Source organism: Aspergillus fijiensis (genome assembly GCF_003184825.1).
Source record: "Aspergillus fijiensis CBS 313.89 unplaced genomic scaffold BO72scaffold_20, whole genome shotgun sequence".
NCBI classification, from domain to species: Eukaryota; Fungi; Ascomycota; class Eurotiomycetes; order Eurotiales; family Aspergillaceae; genus Aspergillus; species Aspergillus fijiensis.
In genome coordinates this window covers 199,895-216,740 of record NW_024468996.1, presented here as the reverse complement: position 1 = coordinate 216,740, position 16,846 = coordinate 199,895, and the positions used below count along the sequence as shown (strand labels likewise).

At 52.5% G+C, this 16,846-nt stretch overlaps 9 protein-coding genes across 9 annotated transcripts; 5 read left to right on the top strand and 4 right to left on the bottom strand.

Moving 5' to 3' along the window:
• Positions 1–18: 18 nt before the first annotated feature.
• Positions 19–2,976, top strand: BO72DRAFT_447598 (transcription factor domain-containing protein). The gene is made up of 10 exons (XM_040944586.1): positions 19–515; positions 574–702; positions 748–791; positions 843–989; positions 1,048–1,556; positions 1,612–1,736; positions 1,786–1,861; positions 1,914–1,998; positions 2,053–2,424; positions 2,482–2,976. Exons 1-10 carry the CDS (start codon positions 436–438, stop codon positions 2,946–2,948), a joined length of 2,034 nt encoding a protein of 677 aa, XP_040801824.1. The 5' UTR covers positions 19–435; the 3' UTR covers positions 2,949–2,976.
• Positions 2,977–3,428: 452 nt separating this feature from the next.
• On the top strand, positions 3,429–5,036 carry BO72DRAFT_376901 (beta-lactamase/transpeptidase-like protein; the record flags this gene model as incomplete). Its single annotated transcript, XM_040941234.1, has 2 exons — positions 3,429–3,557; positions 3,615–5,036. The coding sequence occupies 2 exons, from the start codon at positions 3,429–3,431 to the stop codon at positions 5,034–5,036; spliced, it is 1,551 nt and encodes a 516-aa protein (XP_040801823.1).
• Positions 5,037–5,971: 935 nt separating this feature from the next.
• BO72DRAFT_376928 (Zn(II)2Cys6 transcription factor) lies at positions 5,972–8,254 on the bottom strand (the record flags this gene model as incomplete). The annotated part of the gene is made up of 2 exons (XM_040941236.1): positions 5,972–7,881; positions 7,963–8,254. The coding sequence occupies 2 exons, from the start codon at positions 8,252–8,254 to the stop codon at positions 5,972–5,974; spliced, it is 2,202 nt and encodes a 733-aa protein (XP_040801822.1).
• A 388-nt stretch (positions 8,255–8,642) lies between these two features.
• On the bottom strand, positions 8,643–9,632 carry BO72DRAFT_527298 (uncharacterized protein; the record flags this gene model as incomplete). The annotated part of the gene is made up of 4 exons (XM_040950095.1): positions 8,643–8,958; positions 9,017–9,192; positions 9,295–9,390; positions 9,455–9,632. 4 exons carry the CDS (start codon positions 9,630–9,632, stop codon positions 8,734–8,736), a joined length of 675 nt encoding a protein of 224 aa, XP_040801821.1. The 3' UTR covers positions 8,643–8,733.
• Positions 9,633–10,701: 1,069 nt separating this feature from the next.
• On the bottom strand, positions 10,702–11,907 carry BO72DRAFT_485674 (uncharacterized protein). The gene is made up of 3 exons (XM_040947901.1): positions 11,724–11,907; positions 11,470–11,658; positions 10,702–11,412 (listed from the first exon to the last, which is right to left on the bottom strand). The coding sequence occupies exons 1-3, from the start codon at positions 11,861–11,863 to the stop codon at positions 10,782–10,784; spliced, it is 960 nt and encodes a 319-aa protein (XP_040801820.1). The 5' UTR covers positions 11,864–11,907; the 3' UTR covers positions 10,702–10,781.
• A 430-nt stretch (positions 11,908–12,337) lies between these two features.
• BO72DRAFT_495742 (uncharacterized protein) lies at positions 12,338–12,774 on the bottom strand (the record flags this gene model as incomplete). Its single annotated transcript, XM_040948576.1, has 2 exons — positions 12,338–12,499; positions 12,709–12,774. The coding sequence occupies 2 exons, from the start codon at positions 12,772–12,774 to the stop codon at positions 12,338–12,340; spliced, it is 228 nt and encodes a 75-aa protein (XP_040801819.1).
• Positions 12,775–13,122: 348 nt separating this feature from the next.
• BO72DRAFT_447593 (uncharacterized protein) lies at positions 13,123–13,552 on the top strand. Its single transcript, XM_040944585.1, has one exon. The coding sequence runs from the start codon at positions 13,281–13,283 to the stop codon at positions 13,458–13,460; it is 180 nt and encodes a 59-aa protein (XP_040801818.1). The 5' UTR covers positions 13,123–13,280; the 3' UTR covers positions 13,461–13,552.
• Positions 13,531–14,070, top strand: BO72DRAFT_96497 (uncharacterized protein). Its single transcript, XM_040950838.1, has one exon. The coding sequence runs from the start codon at positions 13,682–13,684 to the stop codon at positions 14,015–14,017; it is 336 nt and encodes a 111-aa protein (XP_040801817.1). The 5' UTR covers positions 13,531–13,681; the 3' UTR covers positions 14,018–14,070.
• Positions 14,071–15,499: 1,429 nt separating this feature from the next.
• BO72DRAFT_508635 (phosphatidylserine decarboxylase) lies at positions 15,500–16,828 on the top strand (the record flags this gene model as incomplete). Its single annotated transcript, XM_040949300.1, has 1 exon — positions 15,500–16,828. The coding sequence occupies one exon, from the start codon at positions 15,500–15,502 to the stop codon at positions 16,772–16,774; it is 1,275 nt and encodes a 424-aa protein (XP_040801816.1). The 3' UTR covers positions 16,775–16,828.
• Between the last annotated feature and the right edge of the window lie 18 nt (positions 16,829–16,846).

The following is a 16,846-nucleotide window of genomic DNA, read 5'->3' as shown; positions in this document are numbered from 1 at the left end:
TGTATTGTAAGCCTGGAGCTGACGATCACATGCCTAGTGGTGAGTGACTACTACCATTCTGGTCACCGCCTTGGCTGTTTCCTCGGATTTCCCCGCACTGTTTGGATGCCAACCTTCTAGCCTTGCCTCGTGGTTCTCGTCCTGTTTTGTGTGGAACACCACGAGAGTAGTTCGCACCAAGTGGAGTCGGCCTCAGATCCCAGTCCTCGTGTTCAGAGTTCTTGTGCGTTATCTACTTTGCTCTGGACGCTTATCAACGTAACGGTGACTCAAAAGTCCAACGTGCGCCATCTCCCTTATCAGTTGCCGCCCCCCTCCGCAATTGTATTGAACTGGACCCAACCGCCACAATCCGAGCCTCATTACAACATCTCCAGACCATTCATAATTTCATGATGCATATCCTGCCTTGTCACTAGCAAAGTGTGCTTGAAAATGGCTCCTGGGAAGGTCCACCGTGGGTTGCAGCACCGGTCTGCCGAAGAGCGTGCAAACGCAAGGCGGTCGATGGTAGCGTATGAACGGACCCATCTTACCTTCTGCCACGTGGGTGGGACTAACGTCTTCGTGCAGATGCAATCGATGTCGCTCCAGGAAGACCCGCTGCGCTGGCAATCCCCCATATCCATGTGCTGCGTGTGAAGACGTAGGTTATGATTGTGTGTATTCCGAAGCCGAGAAACGTGTGTCTATAACCGAGAGGTGAGTTGACGACGACACCTACACATCCATTATCTAATTGAGTAGTCACTTCCGTCGCTTGCTATCCGATGCACAAGCCGCTCGTCAGGGTCTGTTTCGTCCTATACAGGCTATCGTAATTCCCAGCTCACCTTATCCAGATGGAAATCGCCCTCCACCACCTGCTCCCAGCTCCACATCAACTTCCCAGAGCACTTCCCTAACCCCAGGGGAGACATCGCTCGAACGAGACGACTGGTGGTATAATGGAGCCGATAACCTCTTCCTTAATCGGTCAGGCGAACATCGTACGTACCCCTCTTACTTTCGCAGGAAAGACACTGAAGGATTCATGATCCGATCAAGAATTTATTGGAGCATCATCCGCCACTCATTTGGCCAAGCGTCTCAACCCAACCTCAAAGAATTTAGCGTTGGATGTGCGCCCACTTTATGACGATCCAACCTCCCTACGTCGCTCCATATCGCCGGCTTTACCTCAATTGCCGCCGTTCGAATACGCCAAGCGTCTTTATTGGGTGCAGTACAGTTACATCGGAACAATCTTTTCCCTTATACAGCCACATGACTACGAAGAGCGACTTTACATAGTCTATCACCAACCTCCAGATCTGTTTAACCGGGAGTCATGTCTGGTCTATTGCCAGGTCCTGCTTATCATCTCGTACGGGCTAATGTACTCGGTGAATCAGTGGTCGGGAGATGATGGTCCTCCCGGCTTCAAATACTTCAAGCATGCACTTCGCTTTCTACCAGACATTCACGAAGAGGGCTCCATTTTTTTTGTCGAAGTACTATGCTACGTAGCATATTATATGCAGAACTTGAATCGGCGGGATGCTGCATTCCTCTATGTATGTGGCTTTCGTCACCCACATGATGACAGATGCTTACAAGTGTGATGAATAGATCGGCACCGCTCTGCGGATGGCCATCTCATTGGGACTTCATCAAGAGGCGTCGGATCCGGCAATGAGCGAAGAAGACCGGAATCGTCGACGTCGATCCTGGTGGTCTGTGTACAGTTTGGATAGGTAATCCTGCCCCAGCTCAGGGGAAATGACGTTATCTGACAGAAGCTAGGCTCCTATCCGTGAAGTCCGGAAATCCTATAACTATCCAAGATGAAGACATAGGGACAACTTGGCCGCGACCGGTTGTGAGTACTTGATTTTTCAAGGTATATGTGAGCACGAACTGACTGCACATAGAACCCCGGAGACATTGTCCCCTGGCCTTCTGTTGTTCTAATTCACTACACTCAATTATCAAGAATACTTGGTCGCATTGGAGAAGGTAGAAGTGGCCTCTTTAACCTACAAGAGGCGATCGCTAACTCATAGCTTGAAGAAATATATCGGAAGAAACCTCGCTCTGGATCAAACCTACTCCTCTCAGTACAAAGCATCATGGACGAACTATTCGACTGGCTACGGCGGGTACCTGACCGCTTGCGTATTGATTTTTCAACCCTCGGAACGCACATCAATCGCGAATCAGTGTCATTGTTTCTACATTTCTACTCATGTGTCAACATGACAGCAAGACCATTGGTCTTTTATGTAATCCAGCGACGTCTGGATGCAGAGACAGCGGGGTCAGTAACGGATGACTGGAAGAAAGGACTTTCCCAGAATGCCGTGCAGGTGATAGAGAGCTGTATTTCAGCTGCTCGTGCTACCATTATGATCATGGATGCTGCGTCTAAGCAGAACCTGGTTGGTATGTACATTCGAGTCGCTCAGTTTTGATGTGGTTGGCACTCTAACACTCGTGTAGCGACCTACGGATATCTGGATGGAGAGTATATCTTTTCAGCCGCTCTTTTGCTGGTCATGGTCAATGCGACATTCCCGCACAACGATTCCAATGCGCGATCCATGGCGACCGCGCTGAATCTCCTCCGTGGGATGGCGGATCGAGGAAACATCATCCTCGAGGCTCGTCACTCATTGCTTCTTGAACTACAGTCCGCCATTGGACCCAATCGCTCAAGGGATGTGGACAACAATGCTATGGATATACCGGCCACCCCCGCTAGCACACAGAAGCATACACCGTCCTCTAGCATCGTTGAACAGGCTGCACGGACAGGTCCGAGACTTCAGAACCAGGATATCTCTTCGGTGCAGGACATATCCTTTGACTTCGATGTAAATGATGATCCCGGCCTTTGGGAGGAGGTCCTTCATCAAATTGATATCGACATGGACACCGATTGGATTGAGCAAGCGTTGCGCAAATAGGTTTCGAGAATAAAAACCATTTAATTAGGTCCAGGTTTCCTTCATCTTCACACTCTCTAAGTTATATTGAGTAACCCTTGATGAAAGTAGGCAGATGCACGCCCCGTGGCTGCCTAGTCTGACACGATTGATTGGTGAAATGTTGCCCATATTATGACTTGATCCGACTCACCTGATTTCATTCAGTAGTAGAGACTTGTGTGTCAGCATCATGCCGTAGCCTGGAGGTATCTGTAATATTCTCACTAGGACGCACCTCGAGGTGCACTTACCCAAAGCGGTATCCCACCGGGCGGCTGTAGGCTGCAGCTAGGAGATAAATAAGCCGCTTGCATGACCACCACATTTCCCCGCTCGCCCTCTCTATCCACCATTCTAACACCATCGTCCCAAGCCATTGATCGTAGTGAGGTGCTATCACCGGCTCTATTCATTTGACAACTAGCGAAGTTCCCGTCGGCGCCCGTACTGTTTGCCACAATGGTTTTACGGCCCAACAATTCTCCCTTGACTCCGGAGTTCGACGCCCTGGTCGAGGAGAAACTAGCCAAATGGAAGGTGCCTGGACTGACAGTATCAGTGGTCCATGGCTCCAGCACTTATGCCAAAGTAACTGCCAGCTTCCAATGCCATCATCACATAGTATGAGCTAACCCTGGAGTGCAGGCATACGGGATTGCGGAGTTTCCCGATAAGAAGATGACCGTCGCGTCTCTCTTCGATACGTGCAGCACCACGAAAGCCTTCACTGCGGCCCTCATGTCGATGGCCATTGACCACAGCAAAGCCACGCGAACTCCGATCCGTTGGGACACTCCCGTCTCGTCGCTGATCAGGGATGATTTTGTCTTGGCAGACCCGTACGCCACCGCCAACACCACTGTTGAAGACATGCTCTCCCACCGCTCCGGACTACCGGGGCATTTCGGCCCCATGTCCCTCGCATTTCCAAACGAGACCCTGCGCGAAGAGGTGCGGAAGCTCCGCCACCTGCCCCTTGCGTTTGCTCCCCGGACAACGTTCAACTACTGCAACCATATGTTCATGGTTGCCTCGCATGTGCTCGAGCAATTGTCCGGGACAGGGCTGGGGAGCTTGATGAAAGAGCGGATCTGGAAGCCTCTTGGGATGACCGATACGTATTTTTCGAACAAAGAGGTTCTCGCGTGTCCGTCGACCGCACGGCGTCTGGTGAAGGGCTACACCTGGGATCCTACCGCGAATCGCCACGTCGAGCGCCCTTACATGGATTACGCGCCGACGACCGGCACGGGCGCGATCGTCAGTAATGTGCTCGACTATGCGAAATGGATACGCACGATGATATATCGAGGAGCGCCGATTTCACTACAGGGGTATAAGGAGCTTTTGTCTCCGCGGACCATCATCCAAGACTGGGAGGACTTGATCATCCCGCCGGGACAAGTTCACCTCTATGCGCTCGGGTGGTTCGTGGATAACTACCATGGCGAGCAGATATTCTGGCACTCGGGGAGCTGGGAAGGGTTCGGCATCATGGTGGGCTTTGTCCCGAGCAAGAGATTCGGCTTTGCCATGATGGGCAACACGCAGAAGGCGAGATACGCCGAGCTGGAGCTCTACCTCTATCTCCTTGATCAGTTGTTGGGCAGGTCGGGCGAGGACAGAGAGGCCTATATCGCCAAGATTGATGCCATTGTGCAGGAGAGGCTGAGAACACAGCTGCAGAGCCTCGAGGAGGTCAAGCGTCGACTGTTTCCAGGATTCAACCATCAATTGCCTCTCCCGTTGTCGCTGAATGACTATACAGGCACATACTCGCATCCAGGCCATGGCCCCATCACACTGTTTTTGAAGGATGAGAAGCTGCATGTGAACTTGATGGATCGGGTTGCCAAGGCATGGATGCGCTTTGAGCATGTGAGCGGGGTGTTCTTTGTCGTGAAGGGTTATAAGCCCGAAGCAGAAGGGGTTGACCCTGAGTACATGGCGGCGCAGTTCCACGTGGGCGTGACGGGGGTGGTGGAGAGGCTGGGCTTGGACCTGGAACCTGCACTGAATGGACAGATGATCTGGTTTGAGAGGGTGTCGGGCCGACAGTGCCCTTGACATCCCAGCTGCAATGCCGCCTCACATTCAACTATTCAAAAAATGATACACATAACAGTACTGATACAGATAGAGTATGCGTAGTGAAACTCTAACCTCAAGCTCGATTACACAAACCTTCCCCCTATACTCAGAGTCGGTGAATGACAAAGAAAGTATCAATCAAGAGAAGCACGAAGATATATACAGAGAAACTCAAAGCCCCTTCTCAAACGAAGCTATACAAACAAGATAGTCTTACAAGACCAAGGAGCTGTTTGCCTAGGCAGTATGACACTCGATTTTCCGGGCTGGAGCAGAACAACCCGGCGTTGATAGCCAACACCCACGATGGATGTTCATCACTGGACCTCCAAAATCTCTCCTGGAGGCGGGTTCTCCTAAATTGTCACATTCCGAGCGAAGTGGAGGCCCAATCTCCGAGTTCAATGCACAGCCCAAGACCTCGGTATGGAACCGGGAGTCGAGGGAGTGGCGTTCGGAGGAGACGATGCGACGCGATAGTCGGGGGGTATTGTGAAGCCTCTCCCCTGTGCTCATGGAGGTATTGCAAGCAATGGCTCTCTTATGCGACTCTTTCTCTGCAATCCCCTACAGGCCTAAGTCGCGCTTGCCCCGATAAGGGAACCACTACTAGGAGGGGCATCATATGTGAGGTGCCTGTCAACCAGCCGGACTACAACTGCCTTCAGCGCGCCAACCATCCGGGGAACTCCCCCGGAATCCACAGGCCCAAGCTCCCGGGAACCCGAACGCAAAGCTCCGGCGTAGATCTTCCGTCCCGGCCGGGGAGGCTCGATTTTGTTTACGGCGTAAGAAAGACGGAATTGAGAAGGCATGCTCCACGTGACAGCCTTGCAGACGAGGGAACATCTCCGAGGCTACCGTCCAGAGGTGATCGATTACCAGAAGATTCCAGTTGCCTTCTGCGTCGGTCAAAAAGCCGAGTTGATTGGCAGACTATCCAACTGCGGCCAGAAGTCCAACATCAAATCCTTATCCAATGCAAAGTAATCCAACAAGGACTCTGTACGGGAATCTAGGCCAATCGAGTCTATGTAGTGGTCGTGGTCAAAGGCAGGGTGAGAAGTGGCGTTTGAATTGTTATTGTGCTCTTCGTTTCCTGTCCTTGAGGCACTCGCTTCACCTCGTGGCATTTGACCGGTATGGCCCGTCGTACTATGAGGCTGCGCAAGTACCATGCCTGCTACCGCAGAGCCGCTAATCTCCGTTGCATCCTGGGCATGTGATGCGTCTGTGTTGGGTAGACCCAGACGGGTCAGTTCCTGGCGCAAGCCTTGTAGAATGACGCTATACTTCCAGGAGGGTGCGTTGCGAGCCGTAGCATTAGCCAGATGATCTTGAGCAAGTGTGGACAGCTTGTAGAGCGTTGCTTCATCCAGCTCGGCATCAAGCGAGCCCTCGGGTCTTGGCAGGAAGGGGGGACGAACGCGGAAGATCCGCCCCTGTCCAAGTTGAATCAAATAAATGTATATTATAGAAAGAGCATTGAAGGCGATGTACTGCGAGTACCAGAATGCCGTATAAAGCTCGTCATCGTGCACGAAGCCGAGAGTCAGCTCAATGGCATCGCAGGCTGCCGTAAGGCAGGTGCAAAGAAGCTGCTGGTAGGTCGCCTCACACTCCGGCCACATCTGCCCATAGTTCCGCAGCAACAGCGGCCTCGTGATGAACATCACGGCATGGTATCGGGCCAGTCGCAGTACTGTCAGCTGGCGCCGGAAGACCGGCACCAGACTGCTTGGGTGGATAACGCCTGACAGGAACGGGGGCAATCCAGCCTGCCACGCCAGTACCTGTTCATGTAATGTGCAGATCGTTGCGATCTGTTCTTGACTGGATATTCCGGTCTGCACATAGGGTTCTTTGACAGCCCTTGTCAAGATACGAGCTAGTAGAACATGAAACACGGGGGCGTCCATCAAGCAGTCACGCTTTGTGAGTCGATTCTCTTGGGGCGTTAAGTCTGAATCATTGACCCGTGTAGGAAGGTCCTCATCAATGTCTTCATCCTGCCATAAGCGCGGGCGGCCCAGCATGACGCTGAGATACTTGTCCAAAGTGTATGAGCACCATACGAGTCGCCGCTGACATTCCTTCTGAACCAAATTGTGCCCGTCGTGGCCTCTTCTTGTGCGTCCGTTGTGCAAACCAAGGGCCATCATCAGCTGGACCGTCGTCCCGAAGGTGAACCACGCTTTGTGAGGCCTCGAGGAGCTAAGCAAATATAGCACCATGAGGAAACGAGCCTGAACAGATGCCATGCTCGGAGCCCCCGTCTCACGAGAAAGGAGGTGGTCCGCCTGAGCATAATACATCTCACTCTTCTGCCAACCATGGTCATCTGCGTCGCGCATACGTCCACTCATGTCTACCCGAAACATCGTTGCGGTGCTGAAGAGAAGCAAGAGAAGAGCTTGCGATGCCGCCTCGAGCGGAGGCTCGACGGGCGATGAGCCGGACCGGTCGTGCGGCGTTTGGCTTTCGTACATGCGATATACCAGCCTCTCGACAGTAGGTTGATGGAGAACTCGGTAGGTTGGTGCAGCAAAGTCGAAGTATCGCTGAACCAGGCCTACAGCAGTAGCCCTGTCAGGCCACGTGAACCGAATGACCGAGGGTAGCGGCACAACGCGGTCGCCATAGGAGAAAATCGAGATTGTCGAATGCGTATCGTGATCATGCTGCTGTGAAGGCGAACGTCGCGTCGCAGGATGAAGATCTTGAACAACACGGTCGAGGAAGGAATGCGCCGACGTAGGACCCCAGTATTGACCGGCCACCTCTGGCGAGCTTCCGTCTCCTCCCACCTCGACCAAGGCCTCTTGGATCGGATGTGCCGACTCAGATGCCTGGGAGATGAGCGGACTGTGTGAACCCTCGACAGCGGTGTATTGGAACCCACCCGTCGGGGTTTGCCGATTGCGAGGGTAAGGGGAAAATGTATTGCCGCCACTATATTCTCTCCCACGGCCCGGGGTTGGGAGTGGACGATCATCGTTGGAGGCGGATGGCGGGGGGCTGAGGGCTACCCCGCGATTATAGGCCGTCTGGTAGGTGCATTCCAGATGCTTGCGAGTACATGGACCACAAGGGATATTTCCGGTGCAGGCCTTTTTCTTGGCCTTGCAGGCGTCGCACGCCCTAGTGACCTTTCGGGCTTTGCGTATGTGCTCGTGGGAATCGTCCGACCTCATTTTCCGCCTGGGGGCTTTTCCCGATCGGCGGTCGAATGCTGGTAGCAGAGTAAGAGAAAGCGTGCTGCCATGGAGCTACTGTACGATCAGCGACGTATATTGCTGTTTAATTTGCGCTCTTCAAATGCTGTGTCGTGTTGTATTGGAAGTGTACAGCTAGAGCTTCAGAGACATTGCTTGGGCCTTGGGCTAGTATGAGGACAAGGTGAGTGTGGAGGAACAAGTCGAGTTACTTTTCTCCCGACAGTTTCCGCCATTTTTCCGCCGACGTGCCGTGCCGTGCAATGCTGACGCATATCTTACTCAGCGTCAGCAACTGACACAGTAACTACTAGCGACTAACTAGTAACTAACTACTGCACTTGATTACTCCATTCCATTCTCCTCACAGCGAGGTACATCCAGGGCTGCCAGGCCAGGCATTCATCGCGGTCGACGCTCTTTCCGGGAATGTGCTCGCAGAGGACTCGTACTTCCATCTACTCAGGAGAGTCGAAGTACTTCACAGTGAATCTGCCATCCTCGTTCTGTGTCGCAGTAGCATAGAACTTCCCCGCGCCCTCGCCACTGCTAAAGTCCACGACAGCACCATATCTCTCCACAGCAGAGCGGTCGACAATCTCGCCAGAGATCTGATGACTCTCCGTAGTGAAAAATCTCATCTTAGGAGTGACTTGAATGTTCTGGTCGTTGTCCGGAGCAACCTTGTCATAGGGAAGAGTCATCAGTCTATAGACAATGAACTCCTGGACGTGTCCTTACCGATCCGACTGGAGCAACTTGTCCTCTGTTATTGACCTTCGCGAGCCCAACAAGATAGGTTCTGTTGGGCATACTAAAGTCCGTGCCAGTCTTGACCTCATACGAACCCGTCGTCGCAGAGGGTTCGATCTCTTGGATTGTTGGGAATGATTGGATAATCTTCATGTCAAACGTGCCTATTCGCGAAGCGAGGAAAGTTAGCTTCTTTCTGCTTTCTGTGGCCGAACGTTCAACTTCTTCTTGTGAGATAGCTATTGACATGTACTGGGGTGACATACTGCCGGGTGAGCCTTCAGAGCCCAGCCGGGCGAGCAGGCTCATGCCATTGATGACTATCACGCCTGGGCCAGGCGACGTAGGCACAGTTCCCACCCCTTCAAAGCTCTGTGTCAGCTCCCATGGCCTATGCCCCTCATGCAGGCACGGATTGCAACTTACAGGCGTAGAAGTCCTCACCAGTCTCAACGCTAAAACTTCCACGGAAGGGGACGAATGCGGTGTACCAGACATTCAACCACGGTTTGTGGTCACCACTGAAATCTGGGGTGTCCATCATGACTGCATAGGCCGTGTTGGCACCACGCTGGTTCTCCACGTCGATCGTATAATGGCTCATGTTGCTATTGTCTTCCGCACAGAACGTACGAAGTATCTTATCAAGATGCAGAAGACAATTCTATTTGTGGTAGACCAAGGGTGAATGACAGGTATTTAACCTTTTCGAGTTGAACTAGGCTTAGAAGCTACCAGACAGCTTGAATGGGAAAAACCCACTCCAGGTAACTGAGCAAAGGATGGCCCATTACGTTAAAGGTCTGATCTCAGCGCTGGTCAGGGAGTGTCGTCGACGGGAATGATGAAGCATGACGTGCACAAGCTCCTCTCGAGTCGAAGGTCGAAGAAGGAACTAACCTCGTACCCATACATTCGGTATAGTTCAGGATACATTGATAAGTCCACAGTGAGAAAAGAGAGGTAAACGAAAAAAAAAAAAAAGCAAAGGCGAAAGAAACAGAAGAATGAGAAGAAGGGGACAAGTTGAGATCTATACAAAAACCCAAAGCACTGATACCTTGTTATCTCTACAAGTATAGAGAAGTTTATACACTACGTAACACACTTTCACTATTGTAATTTACCTTCTCGCGGCTTAAGCCCAGCCAAGGAGAAAAATTCCATCCTGTGTCTGCCCCGCACCAGACCAGTCTGGGGCAGTGGCTCGGAACCCTCTCACCTCTATAAGCAAGCAGAAGATCCGCGGCATGCAATGCATAAGATCTCACACCGGATACTAGCCTACTTACTCATGCGTCGATCAATTATTTTTTTCTGATCGAGCTCGACTAGATATTTGGTTAGCCCGTGATGTTTTGAACTCGATATTCTGAAACTTCGGTGAGAGACTAATCCCTACCTATCTTCTTTGACACCGTCTCATTAGAATCCATTTTGTAAGATGACCTGCGCACCCAGTGGAGAACGCGGCTAATCCGAAGGCTAAGGTTGTGACTCCTGCTAATATATTCCTTACATGGCCGTTTACTATTACGGTGGGTCCAGGCAAAAATGAGCGTCTATGCTCTTGCCCTCACTCAAGTTGCGCCTACATCGTGTCCGTATTCAGCTGCACCTACATGGCACGATGTAACTACTCTTGAGAAACCGATACTCCATGCTAGATACCCATCTGCTCGATCCTACCAAATTCATACGATCAGTAGAAGACTAACCAGTGTGTAACCACGGTGACACACAAATGTTGCTTTCATCGCCCCCCCTTCCGACTCTCCACCTGCTCTAGTAGTTCTTCATAGAGTATGCAATCCTCGCATTCCATTCCGGGAAATGCACCACCTCCGTCCTGCTCTTCATCTCCATGTTGCCCCGCCAGACCTTCGATTGTTGCAATCTCCTGGCTCGGGACGGGCTCATGGCCTTGAAACCCCATTCCACCCAGCGGACTGAACTGACGCAGTTGGATCTCCTCCGGGAGTCTGACAGTGGCTAAGTCGCGAGGACGAAAGTTCATTTTCAATTCCGCAAACTGGGCGGCCCAGATCTTCTCCGTGTCGTCACCTGTCGATCCTCCTGCCTTGATACCCACGTGTGGACCTTGGCCACTTGCATCGGCTAAGCCGGTCAGTGCAGCCACTGTGGGATCTAAAGTCAATCCAGGAATCCCCGTTGATGCATGAGGCGAATGCGACCAACCAGCCTCTATACGAGCCTTGCTGATGTACTGGAGCCCCGTCACCAACCATACCCGGGGATGGCGAGCAGTGCCGAGGATGGCGCGGCTGAGGTAGTGCATCGTGCGCGAGACGGTCAGTTGCGTAGCGAGCCATCGCTTTGCCTCTGCGGACGGTAGGATCACTTGTTCGAGGAACAACCCTGGTCTGGTCAGATTGAGAATGTCAGTTCACGGAGGAATGGTGCGGTGGGCTTTATCCTACCTCTGAATCGTGACTCGTCGGCCCTGCTCTCCTTCGAGTCGGACCCCAACATTGCTGTCCTCGCCAGTGTCCTGAGGGCTGATATCAGCGCAGTTCGCGCCTGCAAGCCATCCACGTGAAGCACTCAGATTTAAGGTGCAGTGAATCTCATCACCAGAGCTGCTCATCCATGGCGAAAGTTCTGCGTCCCTATCGCGAATCAGCTCTGCGCTTGACTGGATCCCGTCCCAACTACAAAAGACCAAATCACCCACTTGATCGGACATTGGTAAATCTTTTGTGAATCGCCCACGGGGTTTGCGGGGTCTAGACAAAGACTACCGAGTTTCAGAATCTCTGGCCTCAGTCCCCTGCTGTAGACCAGAAACGGCTGGTCTCTATCACATTCGTTCATTTCTGTACGGTCAGAGACTCCACATACACTTCTTTGAATACAGAGCATGTGGTAGACGACAAGGTCGCCGTTTTTGATTTCCCCGCAGGGCCATCGCTGCAGCCACTGATTTGGCCCAAATCAATTAAACGGACCCCTCTTTTGGGCGCCCGAACAAATCACTGATCATCTCCATCCTGCATGACTAGCCGCAGTTTCGTGCTCGGACCTACTGGAATTGGCCACGGGTTGATAGAGCACGAGAATGTTGTTATCAGTAGCGATATCACACAAGCGATCGCTTCTGGAACCCGGACAGTACCTGCCTGTACATTTGCCGATGTGACATGATGTCATTTACTTCTCAGCTACAGGATATCTCACTAGCTTCAGAGGCACCTTTTGGACGAAATAGCTCGATTTTCCCTATTACTCTGGACTCTTGTATGTCAATTTCATTATTACAATACATCTCCTTGCGGGTCTTCCAAAGCCCTATATGCCAACGAAGTCACTTTCCTCAAATACCGCCATTTTCGTCAAGCTCACGAGTGGGATGATTCGCGAGGCAAACTCGGCATGAATGGGATCCACGTTCTTATAAAACTTGCGGTCCTGCAGAGAGTCAAACTCGACGATGAAGACGTGGCTGTGATCCTACACCAGCTATTAGTACTCGTATGAATGCGACGCTGGACACTCTGGCATCATACTGAAGACACTTCTGCGGTACATTCCACTCCGCCTCGTATACTTTTGATATACGGCCTTTCTGACTCATCCTTTCACTTTTGAGGAAGAGCCGTAAATTCTTGAAGAAACTGGCATGTCAGAAGAGGTCACAGGTGGGTCGATGGCACTCTTACGGCTTGCCGACGGCCCCGAGAAACCTCGGGTTTGAATCGGAAGAGGACTAAATGTAGGATGGCCATTTTGTGGAAAAAAGAAAAAAAAAAAAAAAAGAAAAAAAGTCACTGAGGTGACATTAGGAAATCAATGGCTGCCACGAAGTTTATCTATGGCTTGGATCTTGGGCCTTGGGGCGCGGGATTTGCTGGCCCGGATAATGCCCTTCCGTGCTCTCGGTCAACTGTGTTTCATTGGTTTAAAAAGAGGATGCGTGATGAATCTTGTGGATCTTGACAGTACGAAGCAGAACTCAACGGAAGAATGTCCATCATCTCGATGACAAAACTCCCCGACTATAGACAGAGGTGTTTGAAGAGTTTTCCCTCAGACCACGGATAAAAGAGTCCGCACGCACCTGCCGGGCCTGCCAACACTACAAGATTTTCTTGAACCGCACTCCAAACCACATTCATCGACAGGGCATTGGACAAGGCTTGTCCCACAAGAACACTGGACTATAAGCACTCGATTGTGCATTCTGGCTTTTATCACCAGGCATTTCCGATTCCACCTTTTCCCCAGCGTTAACATGACTATCAGCGAGAACCGCAACATTATCATCGTGGGCGTTGGCTCCCTCATGACCAAATCCCTTGCCCTCTGGCTGGCAAGCCTCGGATGGAACATCGCCCTGATGTCCCGCTCCGAGCAGAACCCGTCAGCTATCGCCAAGGAAGTGCGCGAAGCGCAGAAAAGCCCCGCGGCCTAGCGTCCACTACCACGGTCTGAACATCCTCCTCCATCGTCCATTCATCTCACGGCAGACACGCTCTCCACAGGCCGATAATCAAAGGGGTGTGGATTGTACCCACCTGGAAGAATGCACCCGATCCGCCGAAGCGTTGACGGCGACACCGAAAGAGCTTGAGAAACATTATTCTCTGGTACGCTGGCTGAGATGATAAGTCTATATCCAAGCATTCACAACTAATGATCCGTCTCAAGAGAACGGCAACCATCTCCGTCATCCATCCCTGCCTCACCGCAGGCCTCATCTACCTGTGCAATTGGACCCTTCCGAGCCCCGGTGTGAAGACCCGAGTCAAGAAAAACTTCCTGTACATCACGCACAGCCTGTCCCAGATGAGCACCGCGTGGGTGTGGGCACTCCGTGCGATGCGGCTCCTGAAATTAGTCGCGCGTCGTTGGTTGCCACCAGAAGTGTTTACGGGCTTGATGGCGAATGAGCTGGCGTATCTATCGGGAGGGATAGGGGCTGAGGATGTGGTGCCTGTAGTGCAAGGGTTGCCGGACGTGACCCGTTGATTCGGAGGCTTAGAGCCATTGGATGTCACTGACTAGGTGTGGTTTCCGACGCAGAGGGCCCAGTGCATGGATCACTCGAATTATCTCGACGAAAGAACTGCGAGGTCTAATGCCCTACTGCCACATGTGATCCGTGGGTTTCAAAGCACTGCGCATTGTCCATTGTGCATTTCGATCTCTGGAGTCCGAGCACTGTAGCACGAAGAGCCCTTTTACGTAGAACAGTGAGGTGATAGTGTACATGATACCTCAGTTGCAGTATCAAGAATCCTGCTGAACCATTCAGGCTCGGGTCGCTCGGGTCTCTTCCGCTCCCTGTGTTCCGTCCGACAACATCGCATCGGGAGATCATCGTTCGTCTTCCGTCTGGTGCAGTATTTTTGATTTCTTGCCATCGACATGTACGACTACCTCAATCCAGATTGCATCATGGGCGCGATAGAACGACATGAGGAGTTTCGAATGGGTACTGTTGGTATTAGGTCTTGAGACAGGACTGAACACTGGCACCTTCGCCTACTTACTTCATCACAAGCACGGCTTATCAGTCTCGTAAGCCAGTCATGTTATGCCTCTTCATGCTCGCCGTCGCCAATATAGTGGAATCGCACACACCGTTGTTCGCGTGAGGTGGTCGACGTGGGCGAGCTCTGCAAAGCTCAATATCAGCGACGCCTATCTAAGAGGGCTGCTCGGAGGATCCCCAAGAGAACGGCTGAGATGCTGGGTCGCAGATTTGGAAGGAACCAGATGGCTTTTGAGGACTGGTGTTAGGGATGTGGATGTGTGATGAGTTCAGTTACGGAGCGTGGAACTACTGGATAGAAACATGGCTGTGGCGGGCGGTGAACGGCCTGGCTTTACCATGGCCTCAAGAAATGGGGTCATGGCAGCTCTACAACTCTACAACTGTTTTTTCCGTACTTCAGAGCCTTTCAGTCATTCAGGTAGAGTCGTGTCCTTCATTAGGATCTCGTATGCTGATTCTTACACATTCCACAGAAAAAAAAAGCCTATTCACAGTATCACGGGTCATATCAGGAGCAACCCGCAGTGCGATCAATATCTCGGCTCCTTCGGATAGCAAACCTGGGACGTCACAATTATAGTTTTCTAGAATTCCTGCCCCCATCTAAATAAAGTAGGACCCACTTGAATACAAGCTTTCAGGGGGGATAAGGCGCGCTTGGCCTTCGGTGGAACTCACATGTGAATTGAAAAATACACTGGCCCTAGGTCCGAAGCTCGAGATACAACAACATGAATCATAGACAGCAACAGAGTTCAGTTCAGTACAGTACATCCGTTGAGAGAGAGATATGATGTCTGATGTACTATCCAGTGCATAAAAGCCTGCCAGTCTTTTTCCTCTTCGACAATCGGCTGATCCAAATCTCCCTTGGTCTGATTTCCTGTCAACCGACCATTCCCATCCATATTCATTATTCTTCAAAATACCCCCCCCCCCCCAATCCCCACAAAATGACCATCACAGCAACAACAACCTACCACCCAGTCGAGCCCCTAGTCCGCGACCTCCGGGACTACATCCACCGGGACCGGGACCGCACGACCGCCTTCCACACGGCCATCAACACGGCGCTGTACCCGCACAACGGCGGCGCCCACGAGATGGCGCGCGAGGGCATCCGCTCGCTCGACGATTTCCTCTGTTTCGCCGACGCACTGCTCCGGTGGGTGCCGCGCGTGACCACCACGGGCGACGAGCTCCTGAACAAGATCGTCGTCTTCTACTGGGTGATCGACCAGCCCGCGCTGCGCGGCTGGCAGACCCCCTTCCAGCCCACCGCCTCCGCCACCGACCTCACTTGGCTCAGCTACTGGCTCGTCTGCTTTGCCCGCCAGCAGGGCCAGTTCCTCCACTCCCGCGAGTCGGCGGCCTCGCTGTATACCTTCTATCTGAATGAGCACTACAACAGCGAGGCCGGGGGGTGGGAGGAGCCCGCGGGCGGGTGGCGGTCGTTTAATCACTGGTTTGGGCGGCGGTGGAAGGATGTGGATGCCGTACGGCCGGTGGCGGCGCCCGGGGATGAGGCCGTCGTGGTGTGTGCGGCGGATGCAGTGGTCGAGAGATGGTCGACCCTCACTCGGGCGGGGGAGGTGATGGTTCCCCCGACCACGACCATGGTGACGACAGCGATGGTGAATTGTAAGTCGGTGGTGTGGCCGGTTGATCGGTTGTTGCAGGGGATCTCCAGGGCAAAGGAGGTGTACGGGGGTGGCAGCTTTGTGCATGCTTGTCTCGGGCCGGCGGATTATCATCGGCAGCATGCCCCCGTCTCCGGGAGGATTTCGCAAGTGAGAAATATTCAGGATCAGGTGTATTTGCAGATCGCGAAGAAGAAGGAAGGGCGGGGCCTGCGGCCGGATCGCGGGCTGCAGAGGGATGCCAAGGAGGAGGTGAGACGCGACAGGATGCCGTGTAAGGGCCCGCGCATCCTCGATGCCCCGGACAATGCGGGCTGTCAATGGTGTCAGACGCGGGGAGTGATTGTGATCCAGACGGAGGATTTTGGTCGGGTGGCGGTGGTGCTGATTGGGATGGCACAGATCTCGTCGGTGGTGATGACCGTGCATGAGGGCCAATGGGTGAGGAAAGGAGATGAGATCTCTTATTTCCAGTTTGGGGGATTGGACGTGGTCATGGTCTTTGAAAACCCGGTACGATTCAGGGAGGATTTGCTGCCGGGGATTTCGCGTCTGAATGTTCGAGAGGAGTTGGCGGTTTTCAAGTGAGTTGATGTCGATCATCAACTCTCTCATAGATGAAGAATGCTGCGCTAACAGAAGGATCATTTTCATGTACAC

What these genes read in the sequence shown, in the direction of transcription:
- BO72DRAFT_447598 (XM_040944586.1), top strand. Translation starts at nt 436, where the DNA reads ATGGCTCCTGGGAAGGTCCACCGTGGGTTGCAGCACCGGTCTGCCGAA. An exon ending in TGCACAAGCCGCTCGTCAGG is followed by an intron (nt 792 to 842) that starts GTCTGTTTCGTC and finishes CACCTTATCCAG; the next exon opens with ATGGAAATCGCCCTCCACCA. An exon ending in ACTTGGTCGCATTGGAGAAG is followed by an intron (nt 1,999 to 2,052) that starts GTAGAAGTGGCC and finishes CATAGCTTGAAG; the next exon opens with AAATATATCGGAAGAAACCT.
- BO72DRAFT_485674 (XM_040947901.1), bottom strand. Translation starts at nt 11,863, where the DNA reads ATGAACGAATGTGATAGAGACCAGCCGTTTCTGGTCTACAGCAGGGGA. An exon ending in ATTTACCAATGTCCGATCAA is followed by an intron (nt 11,659 to 11,723) that starts GTGGGTGATTTG and finishes GATTCGCGATAG; the next exon opens with GGACGCAGAACTTTCGCCAT. An exon ending in CGACGAGTCACGATTCAGAG is followed by an intron (nt 11,413 to 11,469) that starts GTAGGATAAAGC and finishes CAATCTGACCAG; the next exon opens with ACCAGGGTTGTTCCTCGAAC.
- BO72DRAFT_447593 (XM_040944585.1), top strand. Translation starts at nt 13,281, where the DNA reads ATGACTATCAGCGAGAACCGCAACATTATCATCGTGGGCGTTGGCTCC.
- BO72DRAFT_96497 (XM_040950838.1), top strand. Translation starts at nt 13,682, where the DNA reads ATGATCCGTCTCAAGAGAACGGCAACCATCTCCGTCATCCATCCCTGC.